Genomic DNA, 26,027 nt, shown 5'->3' on the forward strand with positions numbered 1-26,027 from the left:
ACATAAATAGATGTGCGTGTTTGTATAGCGCGTGTGTGTATGTATGCACCTGTAATTCAGAGACTTGGGGAAAGGGTTCGTGGACAATGCAAAGATGCATACATCACAATCTTGCGATATCTACTGTCTGGGAAAACTGGTGCCTGGCAGAGGTAATGCAGCAAGTCGGTGTTTTCAATTATGCTTGTGGAGGTTGTGTGTTTCTCCCCGATATGCAGTGGTTATCTCTGGGCATACCATTGTAATTCCATAGAATGGAACAATTTTCCAAATAAATAAATGTATATCACATAAATAAGGTGACTTATCAAGAAATATTTGACACTAGGTGGGGTTTTTTCTGCCTTCAATTTTGTTTAAGGTGAGAACTAAAAAAGACCAGGATGAGTCTCATTCGCAAGAGTGACTTGGCGGCATTGTTAAGCCTTCCAATAGAGGACAACGGTTGCTCCAGTGTGTATGTGCCCAATTGAATAATTTTCTCATTTGCCAAATTGTGGACCCTGACGCCGATACGCGATGGCCTTCTCTTGCGAATGACGCCACGCGATTCTCTGACATCCATTGTGAAGCAGGTGGCGTGGATGATTTTTATACGTAGAAAGTTTTTTTTACAAAACACGTGCAGCAATAAGCAGGGCGGATGCCAAATTCGAAACGTGAACCTCCGCAACGTGCCGCCGCTAGGCCGCGTCACCGCCGCTCATATATGCGCCGTGTTTAATACGGAGAAAGTTACGTCGACATTATTAATAGTAACCAACTGAGTTATGTCATTACTATTACACGTGTGCATGCTGCTGGAAGGTACGCCGCAGGATGATCAGCGGACTAACAATATCCCTACCGCTGCAAAGCACGGTGATTTACTCGGGGGAAACGGTCCCGGTTTGAGATTTCATTTCGGCTTGATTAGTGGTGTCTACAGCACAATAATTCGTCTAAATATATAAATCACCGGGGCTCTGAGGGTTACTAAATAAGGCCATCGAGCCAGGAACTGGGGGCCCGAGTTTTAAATGGCAACAGCTAACACCGGTCCGTCCGTGTTTAGAACGCAGTCGCAGCCAACCGTCCGGCTCGGTCCGTTCAACCGAGTTTTGTTCTGTGTCATCGGGCTGCTCATAAAGTATCACCTCTCCTCCATAAGACTGTAATACAAAGTAGCTTCTGAGGAGTTACAGGGTGAAGGGTGTGTGTAAAAGGTTTGTTTTTGTAATTGACCTTGTAAATACCATCCTCTGACCTAGTTCAGAAGTCAGCCGCCTTGAGAAAACACAAGTATGTGACCCTGATGCTCAGACCCAGGGGGATGAAGTGATTGAGTGTCAGCGCACATGGGACGGGCTGGCGGCACGTCTACAAAGCTCACGCTTCTGCGACCGATAAAAACCACGCGATGCCCTTTAGAGAGAACCGCAGACGCGCGGCAGCCTCTCGAAGCCGGTTTCCCACGTCCGCCGACGGTAGTTGCACGCGATTGCAATCGACGGCGGCGTGGGCCATGCACACGCGCAACGGTTTGCAAGTGTCTATTGCTGCCGGGCCGGCCTCCGATGCAGCGGTGGGTCCCAGCACCGCGTGGAGGGTTTGTAATTGTAATTGATGGCACTGTCAGCGAGGTCTGGTGGTCTGGGTGCTAACGGGCGCTCGGATTAGCCGCGGGCATTCTTTGCATGCATGGCCAAGCGTCTGAATTGTGGAAGCTTAAGCCAAGACTGCAGCAAAGCAGGGTTTAGTCATTATTACCATATTAATGATTCGGATCTTTGTGCAAACTGTGAAGATGGTCATTAGTATAATACGGTACTCAATCTTTTCAAAAATTCAGTTAAATATGCTAGATTCCTAGACATTTCAAATCCAGCCAAAGGGAGACTGGATGCGAGTTCTAATGCAGTAGAGTAGAGGACATTTTGACACTGCGGTATGAAGAGAAAATTATCTGGGTGTCCTGATGCTTCTGCTGCTGCATTGGCAGCGGTGCACTAAGCACAAACATCAGCAACAAAAATCCAACACGTTCCTCAACAACACTTTGGCCTTTAAAGGGAGAAACAAATGACGGGGCGACGTTTCGGGCGTTGCGCTTCGAAGAAGGGCCGTTGCCCGAAACGTCGCCTGGTATATATTGTATTTATTTATTTTCCTTCTCAGGCCCCGCAATGTTATTGACGCACGCATGGAGCCCTGCAGGGTGATGGGGAGGGCAGGGGGGTGGTTGATGCGCCTACTTGCGGGTATTAAGGGGCGGGGGAAGCGCAGCGATGCGTGAGGCCACCGCTTGTCGATGCCGTGCACGACCCGCGGCGCCTTGGGCGGCCGTTGCGTCACGGGGAGGGGATCGCGGCCGTCCGCGCGAGCGCCATTCTGCGGCTGCTCGCTTGCGCGTTATTTTTTGGGGGGTGTGGCGGGGGTGGCGGGGGGGCCATCTCCTCGCCGTCAAATCGCAAAGCGGAGCCGGGCATGCGATCCGGTGCCTGGAAAGCAATCGAGGTTAAATCAAAATAGACCACGCTTGTACTTGGAACAATTTAGTTTTTTTGTGATGCTGCACAAATATCAAACACTCAACATCTCTGCTATAATGATGATGATGGGCCATGCCCTAAGACGTCAACTGTTATTGTTTATTTAGTTTTGGGCAGTGTTATTGATGAATGCGTTGAGTTTTTGTTACTTGTACTTTGTGGTTCTTTCGCCGGATGTTTTATGTTGTTGAATGTCATTGTTTTCAACGTTTCCCATGACAACAGCGTCCTGTGCGGCTTTGCTTTTTCTACAATTTGTGCCAATGTTTTACTTTAAAGGAGCACCGTGTTACGAACCAAATTGGCATTAATAGTTTTCCACTGTATCAATTGAAAGGACATGTTCTTTGCAAGCATCGCATTTTATTTTGCAAGAGGAAATGCGGCTTGAGGCGTGGAGATAAGAAGTCTCTAATCTCAGTCTCCGTTCTCTGAAGATCAATGCAGGGAAGAAAGCACGCTGGATCGTGATGGCCATTCCTTTCATGGCAATTCTTTTTAAGCTTTATCACGTAAACAGAACGTGCCAATTCGTTACTAGTACAGCACACCGGTGTGTTTGAGATAAAATCCACAACATTTACAATCTGAGTACTCAGATTGTAAATGCCAACTAATTGGCTGTGTTGGGTGGTGGCAGCTTTAATGACACATTTATATTTTTACGTGATCTAACCCAAAAACCTATATTATGGATGATATTGGTCGCGAAAGCCTATGTGTTAAACTATACTCTTTGGTTCTTTCACTAAAGTCACGTAGGTACAAAAAATAATAGACCACGACGTTTCGATCGCAACACAAGCAATCGTCTTCAGGTAAAAAAACAGGGGTAAATCTGCTGAGGCAGGCTGTTTATGAAGGTTTAGAGATGGGCGGGGCAGCTAATATTAAATGTAAGCTCGGCCCTTGCCGATTGCTTGTGTTGCGATCGAAACGTCATGAGCTGTTATTTTTTCTACCTACGTGACTTTAACGAAAAAACCAAAGAGTATGGATTCCTGCAGTCACGGAAACTTCAAATCAAGATGATGTGTTAAACTGTTTGAAGCTTGTTTCATGCTTTACAACTAAACGTATTATTTGAAATGTTACATACTATATCGGTGTTTAATTTTGTAGTAAGTATGCTGGTTTACCACGCAGCCTTCGTGCATAAGTGTATCGTTTTTTTATCATGGAGGCATTGAGTGCTTGGGGTGGAGCGGTGGCGCAGTGGTTATCACACTACGCTCTGAACCTGGTCTCCCTGAGTTTGATTCCTAGCCATGGCTGACAACTAGTAAGCAAGCGGTGTTGGACAGCCCCTACACCAAGCTATACTCACCAGCCTGGTGAAGTATGGTCAATCAACCTCCATGACTGACATTGTTGTGGAGATTTATTCATCCAGCAGTGGAGTGATACAGTTCCGTGCATTAATAATTCTTGTTCTTGGCTTCGGAAGAGAGGAAGATGGGAGCGTGAGGGGACAATCTCGTACGCACGTACGTACTGATGTTTAAATGTGTGTCCCTGTTGGGGGGCAGTGGTTAACGCACTGCGCTATGAACCCAGCGACCTGAGCTCAAATCCTGCTTAGGGACCAATAACGGTGGTGATTATTTGAACTGGTCCTCAGCCTCCCCTACGTCGACTCAGCCTTAAACGAGTACTTGGCGCAGCGGGGAAAATATCAGCACTGGAGAGACAATGGTGGCTGGGTGTGGTGTTGGCCATCGACCCCCTCGTGTGCCACGCCAGGCCCTCATAGATACTCACTGACAGTACTTGCCCTTAGAGTTCGTGAAAGGCTATACGGGGGAATAATTATCTTTGTCCTGTCCCTGCAGGTGGATGAGATTTACCACGACGAGTCCCTTGGCGTTCAGATCAACGTGGTCCTCGTGAGGCTCATCCTGCTCGGATACAGACAGGTTCGTGAGAGACTCTCCCATCGCTGGGACACGCTGGGACGGGGTGCAACACGAGGGGAGTACGGGCAGGATTGTGAAATCATCAAACCACAACCACCGCGCCATCATCACCACCACCACCACCACCAACCTGATGGCTTTGGGGCCAAGTCGCTTGTAAAAGCAGTGTCCAATTACTGCAAGGCAAATCCGTTCTTTTTTGCGTAGGTCACCAAGTCTTCTGCCTCCAGTGTAAATACCCCATGCGCGTTTTACCGTGCCAACTGGCCTGTTAAGCAAACTTAATTTTTAAGTTAACAGTGGCCGGGATAGTGAAGCCAAATATAACTGCCGGTGCGGCGTTTACACAATTTGGATTCCATGTGAGCAGCATTACAAAGATGTTTCCGCACTCAAGGCAGTTTGAATCTGAGGGCAACACACCACCCTGCGCGCTGATTGGAGTATTGCAGCACTCGCAAATTCGCCGTGACCCGCGTGGCCCATTACGGCATGTCAGTCCAAATAAAATGCCATACTCCGCTCTCCTCTTACTTATCATGGCCACACAGGCTGCGGACAATTTTCGAATCCCACAGCAGCTGCACTGTGTTTCCTCCCCCCTCCAATGCACTGGTGCGATTCAAATTGCCCCAACTATATTTGAATATTAATGATAATGCCGTGGGGTTTTTTTTCTTCATTATCCACAGAAGCCTCACTGATTCCCAAGAATCTCTTTTAGGAGGGTCCTGTGTTGGGATGATTCGCTAGCTCCACGCGTAAGTGTTTTGTATGTGGGAGCAAAATGGAAAACCTGGAGAACCCCCCTCCTTCTCCTTCTCCACCCTTATGAGGTGGATATCGCTCGTAGCTCTGCACAGATGTATTCAATAATCTATTGACTGTATGGCCATCCCCCTGGCCACGATCCAGCTCAGTAGTTTTATCGTGTGTGTGCGAGCCACCAATTCTGGCTTCCAAAAGTGCTGAATAACAGGAGAGCTCCACCGCGCTCACACGAAACCGTGGTAGATGTCACACACGCACGTCATCTCACACTCGCCGAGGCCACTTAAGGTGATGGTATCATCTTTGAAGGTGTTATCTTTTATTAATTACATTTACGCTTATTTGACCCAGTAAAGCCTTACTGAGTCAGGACTCTTATTCAGGAGGGTCCTGCCAAGTTGTCGCGGGAAGGAGGCGATGTTGCTTTGTTTGATCCTAATCGAGTGCCGAGTCGTTCTATGTGTCAATAATAAAGCACCCAGATTTCTCATTCATTGCCATGGCTAAAAGCACATATAATCAGTTATGAGCTTTCACGTGTAAATAAAACAATATATCTTATGTCGCTTCATGCATTGAATGGACTCGCATATATTACATGAAGTGCTCGTGCCAATAACATTGCGACCAATGACGGTAGCGTACATCTAAACCGGTCCTGGGTCTCCCCTGGGTCCACTCAGCCTTAAATAATCAGTGGGGGAGATAAAGGCATCGGGCTTGGTGCTGGCCACCCACCCAGCCGTGTGTTTAATTTCGGCATTAATAGGTGCTCGCAAACAGTCTGTGAGAGGCTATATGGGGGATGTTTGTCTCTGCGTGTTTTGTGCATGCAGTATGGGGAGCGGCAGTGCAGTGGTTAGCACAATGCACTCAGAACCCGGCCGCCCGAGTTTGATTCCCGCTCACGGCCAACACCAGTTCAGTATATGTGAATCGATCCTGGGCCTCCCCTAGGTCGTCTCGGCCTCCAGTGAGTAACTGGTGCGATGTCTAAGCATCAGCACTGGACGATACTAAGGCGGCCGGGCATAGTACTGGCCACCCACCCCCTCGTGTGCCGTGCCGGCCTTCATAGCCACCGCCCGCGAACAGCACTCGCCCAACAGTCTTGTCATAACGATACGGGGGGGGGCGTGGGTGGGGAATCTTTGTTTTCGTCTTTGATGCGTGCAGTCCATCGGTCTGATCGAGCGGGGGAACCCGTCGCGCAGCCTCGAGCAGGTGTGCCGCTGGGCCCACACGCAGCAGCGCACCGACCCCGCCCACCCGGAGCACCACGACCACGTCGTCTTCCTCACACGCCAGGACTTTGGGCCGGCCGGCATGCAAGGTGCGCCGGCGGGCGACGCGGCACACCGGGCATGGAGGGGCAGGGGGGGTGTGACCCGTCGGGCGCACACACTTTCCCTGTGCAGCGCCTGCGGGCAGGACAACCGTGTAGCCTACGCAGTCCCTGAGGGGCAAGGAAAGTTAGAGGGCAAGCATAAAGGATGGGCCGGCATGGCGAGCGAGAGGGTGGTGTGGCCAGTGCCACGCCAAAGCCGCCTTTGTCTCCCCAATGGTGATGTTTACACACAGCACCAGGCACTCATTTGAGTAGGCTGAGCGACCTAGTAGAGACCCAGGACTGGTTCAGATAATCGTTGCCGATGTTGCCCGTGAGCGGGAATCGAACTCGGGTCGCTGAGTTTTGTAGCGCAGGGCAATAACCGCTACACTACCACTCCCCACATTTATACGCATACACACACACACATGTACACATGCATGTACACGCGCATGCTTGTATAAGAGCATGCACATTAGCAATTTGCCCCACATTAGAAGGAAAATGAATCCATTGCAGAAAATACTATCCTGGAGCACTTCATGGCATTTATGGAATTAGGCCGGACATTTTTGGACCCTCACTAGGAAGACCACCCAGGCGATTGCTTATTTATTTACAAAACGGTCTCATTTGTAGAGAGCCCATTAGTTGGTGGTTCAGGCAAAAGTGATTTCAGCGGCATACTTGCAGCACGCACTCACGCATGCACGCATGCACTCACTCACGCACACATGCATTCACACACTCACGCACGCACTCACTAAAAACTAAACTTTTTTTTACCAGGTAAGGGCCACTGAGTTATATAGCTCTTTTTCAGAAGCGACCTGGCCACAAATGATAGCTCAACAAAGTGGCTTATGTGGAAATTTATAACAGCCAAATACTCTAAATGCACATTCATTCTAAATGTGGAGGGAAAACCCGGAGGACCCAGAGAAAAACCCATGCAACCACGGGAAGAGAGACAAGCAAACTCCAAACGTACAGCGGGCGTCAGGGTCGCGATCAAACCCACGACCTCCTGCAGTTACCATCTCGCCACCGCGTTCCCACCGATCCCGGCTCATGTCACTGTCACCGGGTGGTCGCTGTGCTCCGTGCAGGCTACGCGCCCGTGACGGGCATGTGCCACCCGCTTCGGAGCTGCACCCTGAACCACGAGGACGGCTTCTCGTCCGCTTTCGTGCTGGCCCACGAGACTGGCCACGTGTGAGTGTCCGCCCCATGACGATCACCCTCCCTTGGCGCCCACCGGCCACAGCGCCTCTCACCTCGATCCTTTTGTTTTCACCCGTTATCGCCCCGGCTTTGGACAACGTCAACGTGGCATGCACGAGTTGCAAAATAACAATCGACGATTGTGATTGAGTATTTGGCATTGTTGCGCAGTTTAGCGTGGAGCTATCACGAAAGCGCTCTGATTCACAGATGGACATCGTCAACCAGTAGGGGGCGATGTTGCTATGCGTAGTCTCAGTTGACCAATTTAAGGGTCATTTTTCAAATTTGGACCGTGATGCCAGCATATAATGGCCTACTCGTTTTTAATGACATCAGGGGATTCCTTAGCGTTCACTGCGAAGTGGACGAAGTGTAAAAGTGTGGTTAATACAGCCACAGTACTAACCAGGGCGGCCCACCGTGTTTGAACGACGAACCTCTGCAGAAAGCGGTGAACGCAAAATCACTGGGCCGCCTCACCACGCCGAAAACACTTTGCGCTGTTTTTATGAGTCGGTTGTACTTGCAGATTTTGTTCAGTTGGTTTAAGGCGCTGTCAAATAACGTGCCAATCGAGCTGCGGCGTGTTCAACCACCTCTCAAAGAGAGTGAATGGTGCAATAAGTGCTATGTTGAGCCAAGCTGTGATGCAGTCCCAGCACACGGTGGCGGTTTATCTGTGGCAAGCCACTGGCGTGAGACATACCGGGACATAAAGGTGAAGAATGCCACAGCCCATTGACGCTCTCTGTACCACATCTCAGCAATATATTCCCACAGAAGAATTTGATTTTGGAACAGCTTTAAATCTTGAATGTCTTAAAGTGCCATGCTTTAGATGAGAGTTTAGCCCCGGTGAAATCTCCACGATGAGCACGAGTGTTCGTCTGTACCTGAAGCATTACTTGCCATCAGGTGCTGGTGGCTTTTTGTTATGTAGTGGCATTAACAGTACTTTGAAGATCTCCTCCAGGTTAGGTTTAAAGCATTAATTGTGCAGCGTGGCCAGATTATGTGATAAATGCGATTTGTATAAAGGGCTTTTCAGTCTAAAATTTTGATAGCCGTTCATGGACCTTGGATCAAGGGTTAAACTATCAGCTCTAATCACATCTCCTCTTCCCCCAACCACCACCAACCACCACCAACCACCGCCATCACTGCCACCACCAACAACCAAACACAACCACGACTACTATTGACTCGCCACCACAACTGCCAACGTTCCAATACAACCACCACCACCCAACACCACCACTATCACCCCAACACTATCCCAACCATCACCACATCCACCACGCCAATCACCACCAACATATCCACCACCACGATGACCGACAACACCGCCACTGCTGCCACCACTACCCTAACCACCACCACTACCACCACCAATCCAACATCACTGACACCACCACCACCACCGGCACAGCCTGGGCATGGAGCACGACGGGCAGGGCAACCGCTGTGGGGACGAGACGAGCATGGGCAGCATCATGGCGCCCCTGGTGCGCGCCGCGTTCCACCGCTACCACTGGTCCCGGTGCAGCCGCCAAGAGCTCGCCAGATACATTCAGTAAGTCTCACCGCGCAACCTCGAGTGATGCCACAGGAATGCACGCCGGGGCTCGTAAAGTGGTGGTTTTGCAATGAGCTGAGTATTTCTGCTCGAGGAGTAAATAGGTCGTGTAGACCAGAACGCCATGTGCGGTAGGCAGGTGTCCGTGAGTGTGTGTGCATGTACGGACGTAACGCTGGCAAGCACGCGGTGTCGATGTTGTTATTGTGGCGGTGTGATGCAGCCCACGCTGACCAGCGTGGTGAGGTACGGTCACATATTGCACGTGGATTAGAGGACATACGCAAATTGGAGACACCATAATTTTGAGTGGAAGCGAGATTGGCGAGGACACGTCATGACGAGGAGTGATGATGGCCAGTGGACACTGACAACTGAATGGTGGCAGCTCAAGGAGGGAAGGCGCCCGAGACCCCATTCACCACGGCGATGGAGCAATGAAATGAGCTCACGTGCATGAGCTAGATGGTTGTATCGCGAGACGGTTAGAGATGGGCAATGGCTTTCATCCAGCAGTGGATAGATCTTGATATGGCATGTGATTAGTGGATGATCCCGCACCTCCGGTTAGCATGGTTGGCGACATACATACAATCATACGTATACGACTTGTGTTTGGGAATCAATTATTGCGCGCAGACTGAAACGCAGTATGCAATACGTTTTTGAAGTACAGGTGTGTATGTGTGCAAGTATGTATGTGTGTATGTGAGTCTGTCTAAATTACTTTCCCGAGCATATATACTGTGGTCACGTCAAACCGGACTTTACACTGGAAATGCGGCGTTACCCTTCGAGTGTGTGCACAATGGCGGTGTTGTGAAACGCAAATGCGATGGCAATACCAATCGCTCGTTATTTTGCACACTGGCTTAATTGTGCCATTAGGGACTGTGGATTTCAGTGGCAGGGCTTCAAAGAGCTGGCAGGGCACAGAGGCACGAATTCTGGGACAACACGAGAGAAAATTTAATTGTGCGCCGGGCAGGCATGCAAAGCACATTTAGAAACGATTTCTGTAAATGTGCAAGTTATTATTGAACCACCAATACAAAACAAAAACGTTCCATGTGCAAATGGTTTGTGCATTAAAAACGAGGAAGAAAAAAAGTTGACCGCATAATTTTTTTTTATTCCGCTTATACAGTAGTAACTGCTGAGCATATTTTGCCCTTTAAATAATAGTACTGTATATGGCCAAGGGTTATAAAGCTAATGTTACCTGCGCAATCCCGCACACATTAATTCCTCCTGCCACATCTGTTAAGATTCGGCGTGCAGACCGCCTTGCGTCCTATATGCAGGTCAACGATTTATTTATTGCGTGAATATTTGCTTTTTTAAATACCAAAACAACCGCTGTTAAAGAAGAGATCAACGGGCACGCTTTGCGATCGAAGACTACGACGACGGCTCACGTTGTTGTTCTCCCCGTCGTGTTCCCACACGCACCCACGCACGCAGCTCGTACGACTGTCTGCTGGACGATCCGTTCGACCACGGCTGGCCCAAGCTGCCCGAGCTGCCCGGCATCAACTACTCCATGGACGAGCAGTGCCGCTTTGACTTCGGCGTCGGATACAAGACATGCAATGCCGTACGTGACCGTTGCCCCCTGCTGGCCCGCCGCCGCTCACGAACACCGCGGTTCGGTCTATCGGCCACCTCCAGCCGGTGACCCCAGGGGTGACGCTCTCGTCAGAAACGCCGATGAAGGCCTCCAATAGATGCCCACGCAATTCGGAAATTATCCTGCAGGTTTTAATGCAGTATTCAATTTTCACCGTCTTCGAATTAATTACATTTAATAAAAAAAAATGCCCCAGTTTTATTTCCACATAAATAAATATTTCACAATAATAATGCTATTTGGTTATGCAGGAAAACTTCACTGGGTGAATTGGAATGTTTGTGCCATTGTCATTAATGAGTGTCTGAGCGTGGGAGAGGCAACGGGAAGAGTGCCTTAAGAAAGGCGCACACATACAAGGGGATGGCACTCCAATCTCCACAGAGATGAGATTATTCCAATAATTCACTGTTATTACTGCCACCTGGCCATATCGTAGCCCAATGGGTTTTGGACTTTCACAAATCCTCGTGGGCGAAAGGTGATGGTGAAAATCGCTCGCTCACGCAACCACCGGCGGAAGGGCTTCCTACTTGAGGGAGCTAGAGAGAAGGAGAGGCCCGTTTAGAAAGTATTTTGACCTCCATCTTCCACATTAGCCAGACGTCCGCGAAGACCCAGGGAGAGCCCCCATGCTCATCGCGGCAGCGTTGCGATCGTCTGCATTGAAATCACAAAATGATGACCATCATCATTACCGATCTCCGTGCCCTTGTTTTGTGCCCGTGGCAGTTCCGCACGTTTGACCCGTGCAAGCAGCTGTGGTGCAGCCACCCCGACAACCCCTACTTCTGCAAGACGAAAAAGGGCCCTCCGCTGGACGGGACTGAGTGCGGGACCAGCAAGGTGCCCACTCGCGTGCCCCTCCTTCTCCCCCCGCACTCTCGTTTTTATTTTAAAGTGTGCGACAAAGGTTTTTCGTGGACGCGCCGTGTGTAAGCTCTCCCCTGCTGTAGTTTCGGGTCGTGCCGGGTGCTGTTTCGGCACATTGTCAGCGATGTTTCTCTCGCCGGGCCAATCAGCTTGGTCCGGCAACTTTGATCCACCAAAACCGGGCACCTGAGTGTACCAAGGACAAATCTGCTTTCAGTGAGTGATGATAGAACATTCAGTAGTCAGGCACCTCGTTTGTCGAATATCTTGCCCCCAGTTCGTTGAGCATGCTCGGTCAGTCGAGGTTTTTAAGGCTGGCCTGAAAATATGTATTTTCTCTTAGCTTTATCCTTCTGTGTAGGATTGTTTTACTCGTAGTTTTAATGTGAAGGGTGTTTACTGGGATTGTGTTGTCAAGTGCCGTGAGGCCTTGCATGAATTGCGCTATACATAATACTCAGATTTATTTACTTACTTACTAAGAGCCCGGCAAATACTACCACTTATTTAACCAACCAACCGAGGAAGAAAGTGAGCTCCTCAATTCCGTTTCTAGCACTTGTTGTGAAACGTCGAACCTCGTGCCACGGGAAAACCCGAAAACACATCACAGCGCGAGAGCTCAACTGCGGCAGCTTGCCTCTTTTGCGAGGGGTCTGAGTCACAAGGGACTGTCCAATACACGGGAGTACACGCATTTGGACAAACATTAATTGCGTTCATTATTATTATGATAGGCGTGTGAATGAATGAATACATCAAATAAACGCATTGGCGGTACATCGGTGGTAAGCGGCATAAACAATTATTTTTTGCAGTATTTTTATTATTCCAGCAAACGCCGGTGAGAAAATCTTGCGTGGTCTGTCAAAATCAGTTCTGGTGATGTCGAAGCAGTCAGAAGATGAACGTTACGAGCAGCTCAACAAGAAACTTCACAGTCTGTTGCCATATAGCAGCACGCGGCATGATGATGATTGGCTGCTCCGTGTTCCAAAGGCAGATTTGGCTCCTCTTTCCAAAGACTTGATCGGATGGTTCCTCGATTCAATGGACCCAAATCAAAGGCTAATGTTGACTTATTTTTTTGCAAGTCTCAGGAGACTGAATAAACCTTCGAATCACGTCAAACTTGGCCACAGGGTCAATTAATGACTGATAAAATCTAAATGTCAGACTGTGATTCAAATTTAGATTTTAGACTATTTCATGCGGACCGGTGTGTTATGCTGCATCGGTGTACCGCCAATACGTCCAAATGTGCATTTTTGAGCCAGTGAGAGCCCCGTTGGGGTGGAAAGTCTCTCTTGCTTTTTGTCAAACTTGTAAGAGACATCGAGCTAAAAATGGATCTGTCAAACTGATGCAGCGTCTTCTTGTGCACGGCTAAAAAGAAGCAGGCAAGAGGTGCTGACTACCACAGAAAGTAAAAAAGCTGCTAATATGGAAACGTATGGATTTCTCAGGCAATGTCATCCGAAAACTCTGAAGTGTCATTCGAGAACGATGAACGGTGTAACAGCGTTCGCAGTGTGTTTAAAAATTACACGATCTAACACGTCCGTTGCTCCATTGTGGCACGTGAAAGCTGGAACGGTCTTCGAGCTCATTATTTCACCAAACTACTCATGTTTTTACAGTACATTCTGTGTTTATGTAACCTTTACTCATTTGTGTGCGTGCTTGCTTCTGCATATATTTGTATGCATATTTACAAATTTGTGTGTGCGTCTGTACAAGTGTTTGTGTGTCCTTCGTAATGAGGCTTGCATCTGTGCATGCAGTATTTGTTTGCTTGTGTGCGTTTGCTTGAAATGGTGGTGCAGAGATTAGCGTGCATGTGCGACAAACCCGTAGACCTGGGTTTGATTCACAGTCATGGCTAACATCGGCAGCGAGTGATATCTGAACCAGTCGTGGGCATTGCCTGAGTACCTGAATATCAGCGCCGGGGAGAAAAGGCACCCGGGCATGGTGCTGACCAAACTCCCCACTCGTACTCACTAAAAGTGCTTGCCCCAACAGCCTATGTAAGCTACACGGGGATCCTTTGTCTGCGAGTATTTGCTGATGCGTCTCTGCTGGGTGCCTTGTGTGTGTGTGTATACGCGCGTCGTGAGCAGTGGTGCTTCAAGGGCCACTGCATGTGGAAGAGCAGCGAGCAGCTGGCAGGGGAGGACGGGAACTGGGGTCCGTGGAGCAAGTTCGGCGCGTGCTCGCGCACGTGCGGGACGGGCGTGCGCTACCGCACACGCTCGTGCCACAGCCCCGCGTGAGCACCCACAGTCTTCAACAGCAGCAGGACCATTACCATTGCTACTGCAATAATCATCAGCATCATCGTTACGAATGCGACGGTCACGATCGTCACCAGCACCAAATCGTGATCGTCGTCATTACCCTCACCAAAATCGTTACCACCAACAACACATCATCACCACGATCAAATTATCATAATTATCGCCACCAAATCATTGCCAAATCATCGCCATGATTATAATCGTAATATCACCATTGCAATCATCATTATTCTCTACAGTAAACAACATCATTTCTACTGCAATAATCATCATCTTTGCCACCATGAAAGCGTTATCGCCATCATCGTCGTAAATTGCATTTCCATTGCACCTTTCAAAGTTGATGCGTTTCTCACAGCTCACGTCAGCCAAATGTCTGGCGCATGATTGCTAAAGTGGCTTACCGGACGGAATGGGACTCTCAATAGATGCACGTGCTTACGCGCGTGTTTGTGTAGAGTGGCAACCCAGTGTTTAGCACAGGCCAGTTGACCTGGGTTCAACTCCAAGCCATAAAAAAACATCAATGTCAGTTCTGGGCCTCCCTTACGTCGACTCAGCCTTAAACGAGTACCTGATGTGTTGTGTAAACATCAGCACTGAGGAGAAAAAAAGCAGCTGAGCAGGGTTCTGGCCACACCCCTCCCCTCGTGCACCAAGTGCACCCTAATCAGCCCTCTCGGGCAGCACTTGCCCTCAGTCGGTGAACATCAATGCGGGGGATCTTTGTCTTTGTGCAGCGGTTAAGATCCAGGTGGCGGAATGTGGCGATGAGACTCGCCCCCCCCCCCCCCGGGCCCTTCATGAACATGTCTCTCTGCTGAGGGCCTACACGATTTGAAAGCCTAATTTGGGTGATAGTTTCCTGAGGGTGTGAATTGGCACGTGTGTGTGTTTGTGTCTACGTGCATGGGGAGCTGTGGTGTAGCGGTTAGCGCTTTGCGCCACAAACCCGGCGACCCGAGTTCGATTTCCCCTCATGGCCAACACCAGTGACAATTATTTGAAGCAGTCTTAAGCCTCCCCTAGATCGACTCAGTCTTAAATGAGCACCTGGTGCAGTGTGTAAAAATCATAGCCACTTGGGAGACAAATGCAGCCGGGCGTGGTGCTGGCCACCCACCCCCTCATGTGCCGTGCCTGCCTTTCATAGGGTGCTCGCTAACAGCACTTGCCCCAACAATCTATTAAGGCTATATGGGGGCATTTTTGTCTTTTGCCTGCGTGTAGTCCGGCGTACGGAGGCCGCGGGTGCATGGGCCCGGCTTTCGAGTACCAGCTGTGCAACACGGACGAGTGCATCCCTCACGAGGATTTCCGGGCGCAGCAGTGTGCCACTCGCAACTCCCACCACACCCACCGCAGCACCAAGCACCACTGGCTGCCCTACGAGCACCCTGAACGTACGATCGACACCGCCGCCGCTACCACCCACCATCGCCGTTCGGCTGCTCTTGTATGCTTTTCAGTGGAAAAACAGAAGCAACAAAATGCAGAAACATGGCAGTTTGTGCGCAGGTACAACACAGCTGCTGTATTGCAATTAGAGAGAGAGAGAGAGTAACGCAGGGGATGGGGGAGAAGAGGGGAGAAGAAAAGAGGTGGTAGAGAGACAAGCAAAAGGGGAAGGAGGTGGGTGTCTGGCAAGTTGCGGCAGGATGGAGGAAAGAATCACGCCAAGGGCAAATTTTGCGCTTTGCTTCTAAATGTTATTTACGTCCAAGGGCGTTAAGAACAAAAATACACAATGGACAAATTGTCCAAAAACCCAGTTCACGGGGAAGCCGCTCGTGGCATCAGTTGCGTGTGTCGATGCACCGTGGAAAATAACAGCGCCGAAATGAGGCCAATCAGAGAAGCCTGGGCAACGATGCATGGAAAACAGAGCGGAAATGCAGCGGGAAATCGAAGGAAATAAAAGATGGATAAAAATGGAGAAGGGTACAAAACAACGAGATCACTATGTTAACGAATTAGGGTTTGTATGGGGTAGAGATGATTTGCGAGTAAATCTCGCCATATTCCTGAAGCTGGCCAGAATTAGCTCGGACGTTCTAAAACTGCCAAATGAAACAAAATTGTTCGCCCAACCAAACCGACGGCGGCACCTCGTGATCCTTCCATATTCCCGTGTTTCCATGAAAATTACAAAAACCCCAATAAAGCCCACTGCTAGCTGACTCATTAAACCAAACAAAGCCAAATCTGTGCAGATGTTTTTGTAAGATTGGAAACGATGCACTTAAACAAAATGAATGTATGAAATATATATGTAACCTGCCGAGTAGCAGCACGGTTAGATTATGCGCTCTAGATCGCAGCGAGCGAGTGAATAATTTTTGCTCCTCACAAACGCGTCCACTTTGTGCACGCACCTGTGCACGATTTCTTTGTGGGATCGAATCCCTCGCTTTAAGGAGTGGCTTGTCAGTTTGTTTCACCCAGGCCCCCGGCTCCAGCTCCTCTCAGACGGGGAGGCAAATAGAGCTATAAAGTGGGGGGCACCATAACAGTGATATGCCGCTAAGCAGAGTGAACTTGAGTGTGCTAAAGGGACATTTGGTGTTGCAGGCCCCCCCCACGCCAGCAGCCTCCTAGTGCTGGCCCCGATTTCACCGTGCAGGGAGGCGGCGATACAAAATTATTGTGACGACGAATGCGGAGGCGATGTGGGATATCGATGCGCCCTGTACCGTTGTTGTTGTGTGGCATGTGCTGTGCAGTGGCCAAAAAGTGTGAGCTGATGTGCCAGTCGAAAGATTCGGGGGATGTGGTGCACATGAACCAGGCGCTGCACGACGGGACGCTGTGCTCCTACACCGACCCATACTCCGTCTGCGTTAGGGGAGAGTGCGTGGTGAGTCTTGCCAAGAAAAGTGAGAGTGTGAGTAATTCATCGGCGTAAGAGCGCAGTTGTTGAACGCTGTGTGTGTGTGTGCGATGCCGTGGCTGCGTGACTCATTCGGTCGAGACCCCCATCTCATTCCATGGCTGATGGGAAAATTATTCCACAAATGCGCCTCGCACATTTCGAGAACTGAACGGAGATAAGGGGATTAAAAAAATAGTTTAAAAAATTGCCCCCTACTGAAATACAATCCGTTTAAATCTCCGGGCAGAGTAATGGCGGTTGCCCGAGCGCCAACTCTGGACGCCGCCGCTCACCACGCCGTGGTTGCCACGCGTCCCTGTGGGGGGGGATGGTGTTGTGGCTGTGCGAGTGCAGAAGGTGGGCTGTGACAAGGAGGTGGGCTCGAGCAAGCTGGAGGACAAGTGCGGGGTGTGCTTTGGCGACAACTCTCACTGCCGCACCGTCAAGGGCACCGTCACCAAGACTCCCAAGAAACTCGGTATGCCCGCTGCTGCGCAAGGATTGCGCCGTTGCAAATCCCGCTACACCACCTCTCCCCACACTCGCACACAGTGCACAAAGACATACAGACATAGAGAGAGCCACATGGAGATTCGTGTCCTGTCTCCGCACCTTCGATTGGCACAGTTGGCTACGTACGGTGCGAAAGAAGTTCAACATACATTCGCTGCGCTCTGTACTCATTCAGGTCGCACTCATTACACACAAAGTGCTTGTCGCAAATGAACCACAATACCTTGCTGATCTCGTCAAGGAGCATGAACCATCACGTGAAATCCGGTCATTGTCGCAGGCAGCAGCTTTTGGCTAGTCATCGAACAAAGATGGTCACCGCATCGCGCGTTTTCAGATGCGCTTCTGTGGCCGTCTGGACCACTTCCGATATTAGGAAGCCACTGGAATTATGTACTTTTAAATCTAAATTGAAAACTCATTTCTTCAGAATAGTTTTTTTTGTGTTTAGCTTGTTCTCCTTACCCCGACACCTCCAATTGGCACAGTTGGCTACGTTCGGTGCCAAAGAAGTTCACCATACATACATACAAGTCTCCAGCGAGTTGCCGGATCTCCAATGTGTTGTTGTGTCGTCCGGCACGATGTCTGACGTTTTATCTCCCCGTGATGGACGTCAGTTTCTGAAGAACTGACCTTGCACCAGTTTCACTGCACATGCTAAGGAGCTTCTTCCGGAACCCAGTTCCCAGCTATCAGCAGGTTTAGCGCAACGTCGGATAGCATGCCGAATTATACGCGCTACAAGCCCGCCGCGCGCATCATGGAGCAAAGCTCGATGCGCGCCTCGCCGCCGTGATTACTTCGCTACGCGACGCGTTTCCATGCGGCGCTAAGTGAGGGAGCTGCCCCGACAGCGTGTCGCGGTGGCCGTGATTCGTCATGAAGTTGCATGGCAGAGCGTGCCTCCGTGCTCTTTTAGATGTCCCACAGACGTCTCCACGAGGGCAGCACACGTGCTCAGCAGACTCACGCACGCGCGCGTCGTCACGAGTGCACGTTCGTCGAGAGAGTGGGAGAGGAGAGCCGAAACATGTTTTTTTTGATGAGACAGGAAACCACTAAAACACCAAAGCCGTCGTGCGTATTTCACGTTCGGCTTGTTTTGTCCTTTTGGTCTGTGCATGATATCACCGTGGAAATTTCACCGTTGGCTCGGGGCCGCCAACAGCGCTGCCTCATTGCTCTTTTGAGCAGGGGAATACTTTGACTTTGTGCCTTTTGTTGCTATTAATATCTGCTTCCCAAAACATTTCCACAGCGCCATAGATGTTGGTCTGCGTCTGGGTGCATGCGTGTGGAAGCGTGGGTACATATATTGTTTTTAATATTCCAAAGAACTGTACACACTCGGAGTAAATTTTCACTTGCTCTCCTACTTCTAAGAGATAAGCCGTGTTCCGTAGGATATGCTCTGAGACGAATTATTCATAGAAAATATTCACTTGTATTTGTGTGTGTGTGTTTGCAGTGTAGGTGGCGGTAGTGTAGCGGTTAGCGCGCTGCGCTGCAAACTCGGCAACCCGAGTTCGATTCCTGCTCACGGCCAACTTCGGTGACGAATATCTGAACCGTTTCTGGGCTTCGCCTAGGTCGACTCAGCCTCAAATTATTATCTAGAGAGACAAAGGCAAGCCAGCCGTGGTGCTGGCCTTCAAAGGTGCTGGTGAACAGCCCTTGCCCCAACAGTTTGTTGAGGCTATACAGGGAGTCTTTGTCTTTGCAAAGACTCCCTGTATAGTTTTATTCTCGCTCATGGTCAACACCAGTAATCATCTGAACCATTCCTGGGCTTTCCCTGGGTCGACTCAGTCTCAAATGAGTAACTTTTCCCAGATGTAAACGTCAGCACTGGGTAGACAAAGGCGGCCGGGCGTGGTGTTGACGACCCACCTTCTCGTGTGCCATGCCAGTGCTCGCTGACAGTACCTGCCCCAACGGTCTGTTAAAGCTAAATGGGGGATCTTTGTATTTGTCTTTTTTGCAGGGTTCATGAAGATGTTCGACATCCCGGCTGGCGCACGGCATTTGCACGTTTACGAAGATGAGCCCACCATGCACAACATGGGTACGATTTAAACCGCCCACAGACAACCACCAACATCGTATTCATTGTGCCGGTTGGTGTTCACGGTTGTTTTTATCAGTGGTCACGTCAGAGGTACCACACGTGACGTGAATGAGCCACCACCGTAACGCAATAGCGTAGAAAGTAAACGCCCAGATAGGCCCTTCCCGCTCATTTTACTTGAAGTGATGGCCATGCTCTCAACTATTTCAGGCTGGTTCCTATCAACAATAATAAGGCGACAATTTCAGCTTTGTTTTGACAGTTGGTGGTCTAGACAAGGCTGATAGCGTTACACATGCAATGTAGTGGTCACGTGACATTTATGGATGGGAGTCGTGCCTCCATCCTGCTGTTCATGAGCAGCAGCAGACCGTTGCATGTTGGTAGGGGGTGCCCGGGTGGCGAGATGTTAACTACCTCGCTTGATGTGCAGGAGGTCGTGAGTTTGATCCCAAGCCTGACGTTTATATATTTGTAGTTTGCATGTTCTCCCCTTGGTCGCATTAATTTATCTCCGGGTCCTCCGGCTTTTCCCTCCACATTTATAAACATGCGTTTAGAGTATTTGGCTGCTATACATTTTCACGTGATAAGCCACGTCGTTGAGCTATCATTTGTGGCCAGTGCTCTTCTGTAAAAGATCTATATAGCTCAGTGGGCCTTACCTGGTAAAGTCATCGTGAGGTTGTCTCTTCATTTACAGGAAGTGTTGGAGTTGAATCCTTATCCTTTAATTACTTTGTTAGGTAGAGTAAACAAGCCGTCTCAGACCAGCCAGATTATTCACTGGCACAAGACGATACGATCATGGACTCTGGAAGCTCATGCGTGTGAAGCCCTTCATTGGCTTCCGGTTCCACGGCATGTAAAGTACTTGTGGGAGTTACGCACGCCTGTCGCCAATGATCAGACGCCACAACACCTCAGGTCTGCCGCTGCTCGTTGTGATCTCGTTGTCTTCGTTGTTACACGAACGCGCTTTCCAGAAGGCTGGGCCCCTCTCGCATGAAATTCTCTACGCCACAAACTCAAGAACAAAAACCTCGAGTTCAACAGCCACTTCGAAAGAGAACTTAAAATTAAGTGAATGAACGCAGCATGACCAGACGGCAGTGCGCATTAGAGATTCTATTCGCGTTATATTGCGTTCCATTACATATGAGGCCTCACCGCATATCCACATATCCGGCCACTATTTTCGTGGTGTTTGGTTGCGCGTGGGACCGTTTTCATCACTTCCCTCTCCAAATTTACATTTCACTCACAGCTGCTGGCAGTCCGGAATGGGAATGTTTCCCCTCCCACCACCACCACCACCGAGCCTCCTTCTGAATGCCTTGCATCTCTCCCGGAACGAGTGGACAACCGCGCTCGCTAAGATCCCCACGGAGGGCGCCGCTTGCGTCAAGCGAAATGGCGCCACCAGTGGCCGTGATCTGCACGCCTCCGCCTCTCTTGTTGAGAGGAACTCAGAACGCACGCTCACGGAAGCTGTGCGAGAGAGGCAGCAAGCTTTAGCAATAGTGGAGACAAAGGAGCTGGCCACAAAACCCGCTCATGCACCATGCCACTCCTAACAGGCGCTCACAAAAGAGCACCTGCCTCAGCAGTCTGGTGAAGAGCAGCACGGGAAATCTTTGTGTTTGCGCAGTGGTCAAGAACCAGGTGACGGGACTGTTTGTCCTGTCGGGACGAGGGGACGAGACTCGGCTGCCCAGACCCTTCGTGGACATGTCTCTGCTCTGGGACTACAGCCGCTCAGAGGAGGATGGGCGCGAGAGCCTGCAGACCCAGGGGCCCCTTCCCGATGCCATCACCGTGCTGGTATGACGACGCACAGCGCAGGGCTTTTCCATTAGACCCTCCGCTGTACGTCTGCTCCCTATTATTGTCCCGTGTCATCTGGCGAGCAGACAGAGAGTGGCTGGGGTTTTCCAGTGAAGCAGTTTGGACTTCTTCGGGAATGAAATCGGTATTGTTTAGCATTAATTTGATTTGGATTATCGGTGTCGTATCTCATCTGATTTCATCGTTTGGTGGAAATCGTTCATCCGATTTGATACACGCAAGAGTGTGCGGGGGCAGCGACGGCGGGGATGACGAGTGTGAACTTTGTGTTATGAACGTGGCCACAGTTCTAGACGTTTTTTTTTCATTAAAAACCAAAGACTAAAAAAAACGATGGGCAGAGCGGGGGTGGAAGGGTGGCCTAAACCAATTTTCAGATGTTTCAAATAGGTTTCATTTTGCTAAACGCATTTTGAGTTTCAGCGCCGTTAATAACGACACGCCAGCTGCCGTGGCGATCGCATTCCGGCTTTCAACAAAAGCACATGTGGCGTGGCGTAATGCACGGGAGGCGGGGGGCCCGCCTGCACTAGCTGATGCAACGGGGGTCTCGTCCACGAAATTCCACCGCTCGGCCATTCACTCGACCCCACCCCCGTGGTCTCCCCCCCCTCCCCCCCGCAGATCAACCCCTACGACTACGACACCAAGGTGAGCGTCACGTACAGGTACATCATCCACGAGGACCTGCTGCCGATCGTGGGCAGCACCGGAAACAACGTCCTCCTGGAGGAGATGGACAACTACGAGTGGGCGCTCAAGAGCTGGTCGCAGTGCTCGCAGCGCTGCGGTGGAGGTGCGTACCCAACTGTCCCCGCCACCCTGGCCCCCGTCGTCACCACCGCTGCCGCCGCTCTCAGTGGTGGCACCGCACAGCTCTCTCTCTCTGTCTCTCTGACGCATCCGACGGGTTGTGCCGCGCGTCCGTTCGGCACGATAGTCTGACGTTTCGCTCCGGGATATGAACCGAAGGAGCTCCCGGGACTCCCAATGGAACGTCGGGTGCCACGGTGGATAGGAGACGTTAACTACCTCGCCTGGTATACAGGAGGTCGTGGGTTCGATCCCAACCCTGACGCCTGCTGTATATTTGGAGTTTGCATGTCTCTCTCTCTCCCCGTGACCTCGTGGATTTTTCCCCGGGTCCTCCAGTGTGTTCCTCCACATTTAGAATCAACATGCATTTAGAGTATTTGGCTGCTATAAACGTCCACGTGAAAATCCACTTCGTTGAGCTATAATTTGTGATTGCCAGGTCGCTTATAAAAAAGAACTACGTAGCTAAAAGGGCATTACCTGGTAAAAGACAATAAAATAAATACTATTATTAGTTTTTGTTTTGTTTAGCGATGAACAACGCGGTACAATCATGAAAAACAAATCCGAGAGCTCTATCGCTTGCCTTCAAAGGCAGCCCATCGCACATTCATCAATGTGGCCATTCTGCCAAGCAAGGAAACATATGGCCATGTGGGGAATGTAGGGGGGGGGGGGCACAGCACATGGCTGTTGAGGACCCTTGAGTGAGCTGCCAGCATAATTTAACTAATAGGAAATTCATTTACAGTTGTTTAATTAACAAGTCTCTGAAGAAGCAACACATTACACGTTAATATGTGGAGTCGCTAGGGGCTATACAAATCCTCAGTGTGCCTTTGCCTGGACTAAGATTGGAGCTAGGCTCGTGTGAAGAGTTGCACACTTTAAACTAAACTAATTACCGTTAGTTTAACAGGTAAGACCAACTGAGCTATATGGCTCTTTTTCAGAAGTGACTTTTCGTGTGAACAATTATAGCAGCCAAATACTCTAAATGCGTGACGTTGATTCTAAATGTGGAGGGAAAAACCGGAGGACCCAGAGAAATATCCACGTGACCACAGGGAGAGAAACACGCAAACTCCAAATATACAACAAGCGTTAGGGTCGGGATCAAACCCCACGACTTCCTGTATACCAGGCGAGATAGTTAACATCTCGCCACCGCTACAAGCAAAGCGATTTTGCTTCGCTCGTAGCGCTTGGCAGGCCGCCAGCAGCTATTGGATGTGACAGGCGAGGTAAGGGGATTGTGCCTCAGACATTCTGTAGGGGACAGGAGAGCACGTGGTGCTGTAACCTGAAGAGGGTGCCCTCTGTATCATAGAGATGGAAACACTGTCGTCTCTTCGTTGTACGAAAAACTCAACGTGCAGAATTTCGCTACAACGCAACGAAGATAATTAGGGGGGAGCAATTCGACAAGCGTTGCCTTAACTTACACGTTCACGGAGTTTTTAATCCACGAATTACAAACTTTTCAGGGGAAATATCAAAAAAGTACACTGTCGTTTATCCTCACGTGCTTTCTAATTAGATAACGGAAGTCAATGGGAAAATTAGGTTCGATCACATTTGTTCTGTACATCGAGGGATGCCTGTAGTCGTCCTGAGTCATATCTGAAGTTGTGCTCTACCTTGTGTTTCTCTGTCCAGTTGTCGTATCTCAACTAAAACTATAAACTATTTAACTATTTTGATTTTACCAGGCAAGGCCCACTCAGATATATTTTTGTATTTCAGAAGCAGCTTGGCCACAAATGGTAGCCCAATTAAGTGGTTTATCACGTGGAAATTCATAGCAGCCAAATACTCTAAATGCACATTGATTTTAAATGTGGAGGCAAAAACCGGAGGACCCGGAGAAAAATCCACACAACCACCGGGAGAACATACAAACTCCATATATACAGGCGTCAGGGTGGGGATCGAACCCACGACCTCCTGTGTACCAGGTGAGGTAGTTAACATCTCACAACCGAATCTGTTAGGTGACAGACTGAACATTATCCTGGGTAACGACTTCCCGAGCCATCCCTTATAAAATGGGTACGCACTCAAAAAATAAGTTGGCAATTGCTTTCTCGAAAGCATGAGAGAAATTGTTCTCTTCAGAAGAAAAGTCCTTGGTGAAAGTAGCCCGGTATGAGTACCCACAGCCATGCGAAATAATGGTCCACTTCCAATCCAATCATCTGTTTGGGACAATTTGAGTAATGAAGTCATTATGATGGGTAAAACGGAATGCACGCAAATCACACTAAACACGACATTATTCATGTTACAATTCACATCGAAATTCCTCAATGCCGCTCGGATCTTGAGGCTTGAGAAATGTTTGGCTTAACAACCAGCTTAAGAGTTAATGTTAATTCAATTCAAGCGTGTTTGTTGTTCTCTACTCATTGTCTGTAATTAATCCTGAGAGTCAACAAAATGTTGTAAAAACGCGGGCATTATAAAGGTTTCCAGCTGCACTGCCGATATGCAGCCACAGTTTCAGGAGAGAGCAAGTTTGACGAAAACAGAGCACTTTTACACAGCGACACGTGGCACGCGTCCGAGAGAGCAAACATGTTACCTCATTTAACTCGCGCGTATATGGACCGAGTTGCGTGGAAAACGTCGGTCGCTCTAATTTATAACGAATACAGTCGGTCCTACTGTTCATCGCAGGGTGACAGAATGGCCAAGAGAGTGCGAGCCGGTCACCGTGCCCAGAGCTCATTGGTTTGAAATCATAACTGGGCAGCCCGTATATTTCCTGAAATGTGCACAATTGTTTTTTTCCAGTTCCACAGACAAAATATTTGCCGCGATTTCAAGTCACACTCTCTCCGGGGGGAAAGTCAGGCTTTCTCGTGAACAAAAAAAGCACTGTACCTGGCCCCTTGGAACTGCTGATTGTAAATATGGGCACATAAAGAGTATGCGTGAGGATGGTTGGGTGACTGTAGTCTCTCGAGAAAAAAACATCGAGTGATCGAGGTTATTTTTACCAAAGCATCTCTGAAATGAACAATATTGGCATTGTTATATCATGATTACATCTTTGAAACGTGCGTCTAGAGTATTTGGCTGCTGTACATTTCCACGTGATAAGCCACTTGGTTGAGCTATCATATCTGTGGCCAGGTCGCGTCTGAAAAAGAGCTACACAGCTCAGTGGGCCTTACCTGGTAAAATAGAGATAGTTTAGGTTTGTGAGTAGTTTCATATGAAACATGCCATCAACATCATCAGCCATATCTATCGCCACCATCCCTCATGGTCCTACCCATTCCCACGATCCTCACTCCTGCACATGAAGGGATCTCACCATTCTCCATCTCCACGGCAGTCATCCTCTCAGACAGAACTCTCCTTTGCATTGCCATTCCATCACCAGTCAGCCATCATCCTGACAAAATGCATTGCATGTGTCCCCTGATCCATTTGTCGTTCTTTCTCGGTGGAATTCCGAGCAAATCTGCTATTACAGCTCCAGTATTCAAATTAGAAAAACCTGTCCGTATGTTAATTTGCCTGTTCTGACCAAAAGTCCTAAGTTCAACCGCCGCGCAATAGATGGCAGTGGTGGCATCTACATCTGTGAAACATGAAGAACCATGGCATCTCCATCTATAGAAGATTATACAACTTTTAAAGCCATTCCCCGTTTTTAGTGTACATGCCATACATCATGTTTGGAATCGACAGTAAAGTTGGACGAACAAATCGACTTACGAACAGACCTGTGGAACCTAACTC

At 49.4% G+C, this 26,027-nt stretch overlaps 1 protein-coding gene across 2 annotated transcripts in view; it reads left to right on the forward strand.

The window, feature by feature from the left end:
* Nucleotides 1-26,027, forward strand: part of LOC144934249 (A disintegrin and metalloproteinase with thrombospondin motifs 3-like) — a 72,080-nt gene that overhangs the window by 34,898 nt on the left and 11,155 nt on the right. For both annotated transcript variants that reach the window (XM_078859896.1, XM_078859897.1), the window contains exons 6-18: nucleotides 4,364-4,447; nucleotides 6,395-6,551; nucleotides 7,658-7,763; nucleotides 9,205-9,348; nucleotides 10,816-10,948; nucleotides 11,714-11,827; nucleotides 13,978-14,126; nucleotides 15,385-15,557; nucleotides 16,878-17,011; nucleotides 17,381-17,504; nucleotides 19,527-19,607; nucleotides 21,262-21,434; nucleotides 22,083-22,254. In XM_078859896.1, coding sequence (XP_078716022.1) covers nucleotides 4,364-4,447; nucleotides 6,395-6,551; nucleotides 7,658-7,763; nucleotides 9,205-9,348; nucleotides 10,816-10,948; nucleotides 11,714-11,827; nucleotides 13,978-14,126; nucleotides 15,385-15,557; nucleotides 16,878-17,011; nucleotides 17,381-17,504; nucleotides 19,527-19,607; nucleotides 21,262-21,434; nucleotides 22,083-22,254 — 1,744 coding nt within the window. The remainder of the gene's footprint in view (nucleotides 1-4,363; nucleotides 4,448-6,394; nucleotides 6,552-7,657; nucleotides 7,764-9,204; nucleotides 9,349-10,815; nucleotides 10,949-11,713; nucleotides 11,828-13,977; nucleotides 14,127-15,384; nucleotides 15,558-16,877; nucleotides 17,012-17,380; nucleotides 17,505-19,526; nucleotides 19,608-21,261; nucleotides 21,435-22,082; nucleotides 22,255-26,027) is intronic.

The sequence above is a fragment of the Lampetra fluviatilis genome, chromosome 9, assembly GCF_964198595.1.
Source record: "Lampetra fluviatilis chromosome 9, kcLamFluv1.1, whole genome shotgun sequence".
Classification (NCBI taxonomy): domain Eukaryota; kingdom Metazoa; phylum Chordata; class Hyperoartia; order Petromyzontiformes; family Petromyzontidae; genus Lampetra; species Lampetra fluviatilis.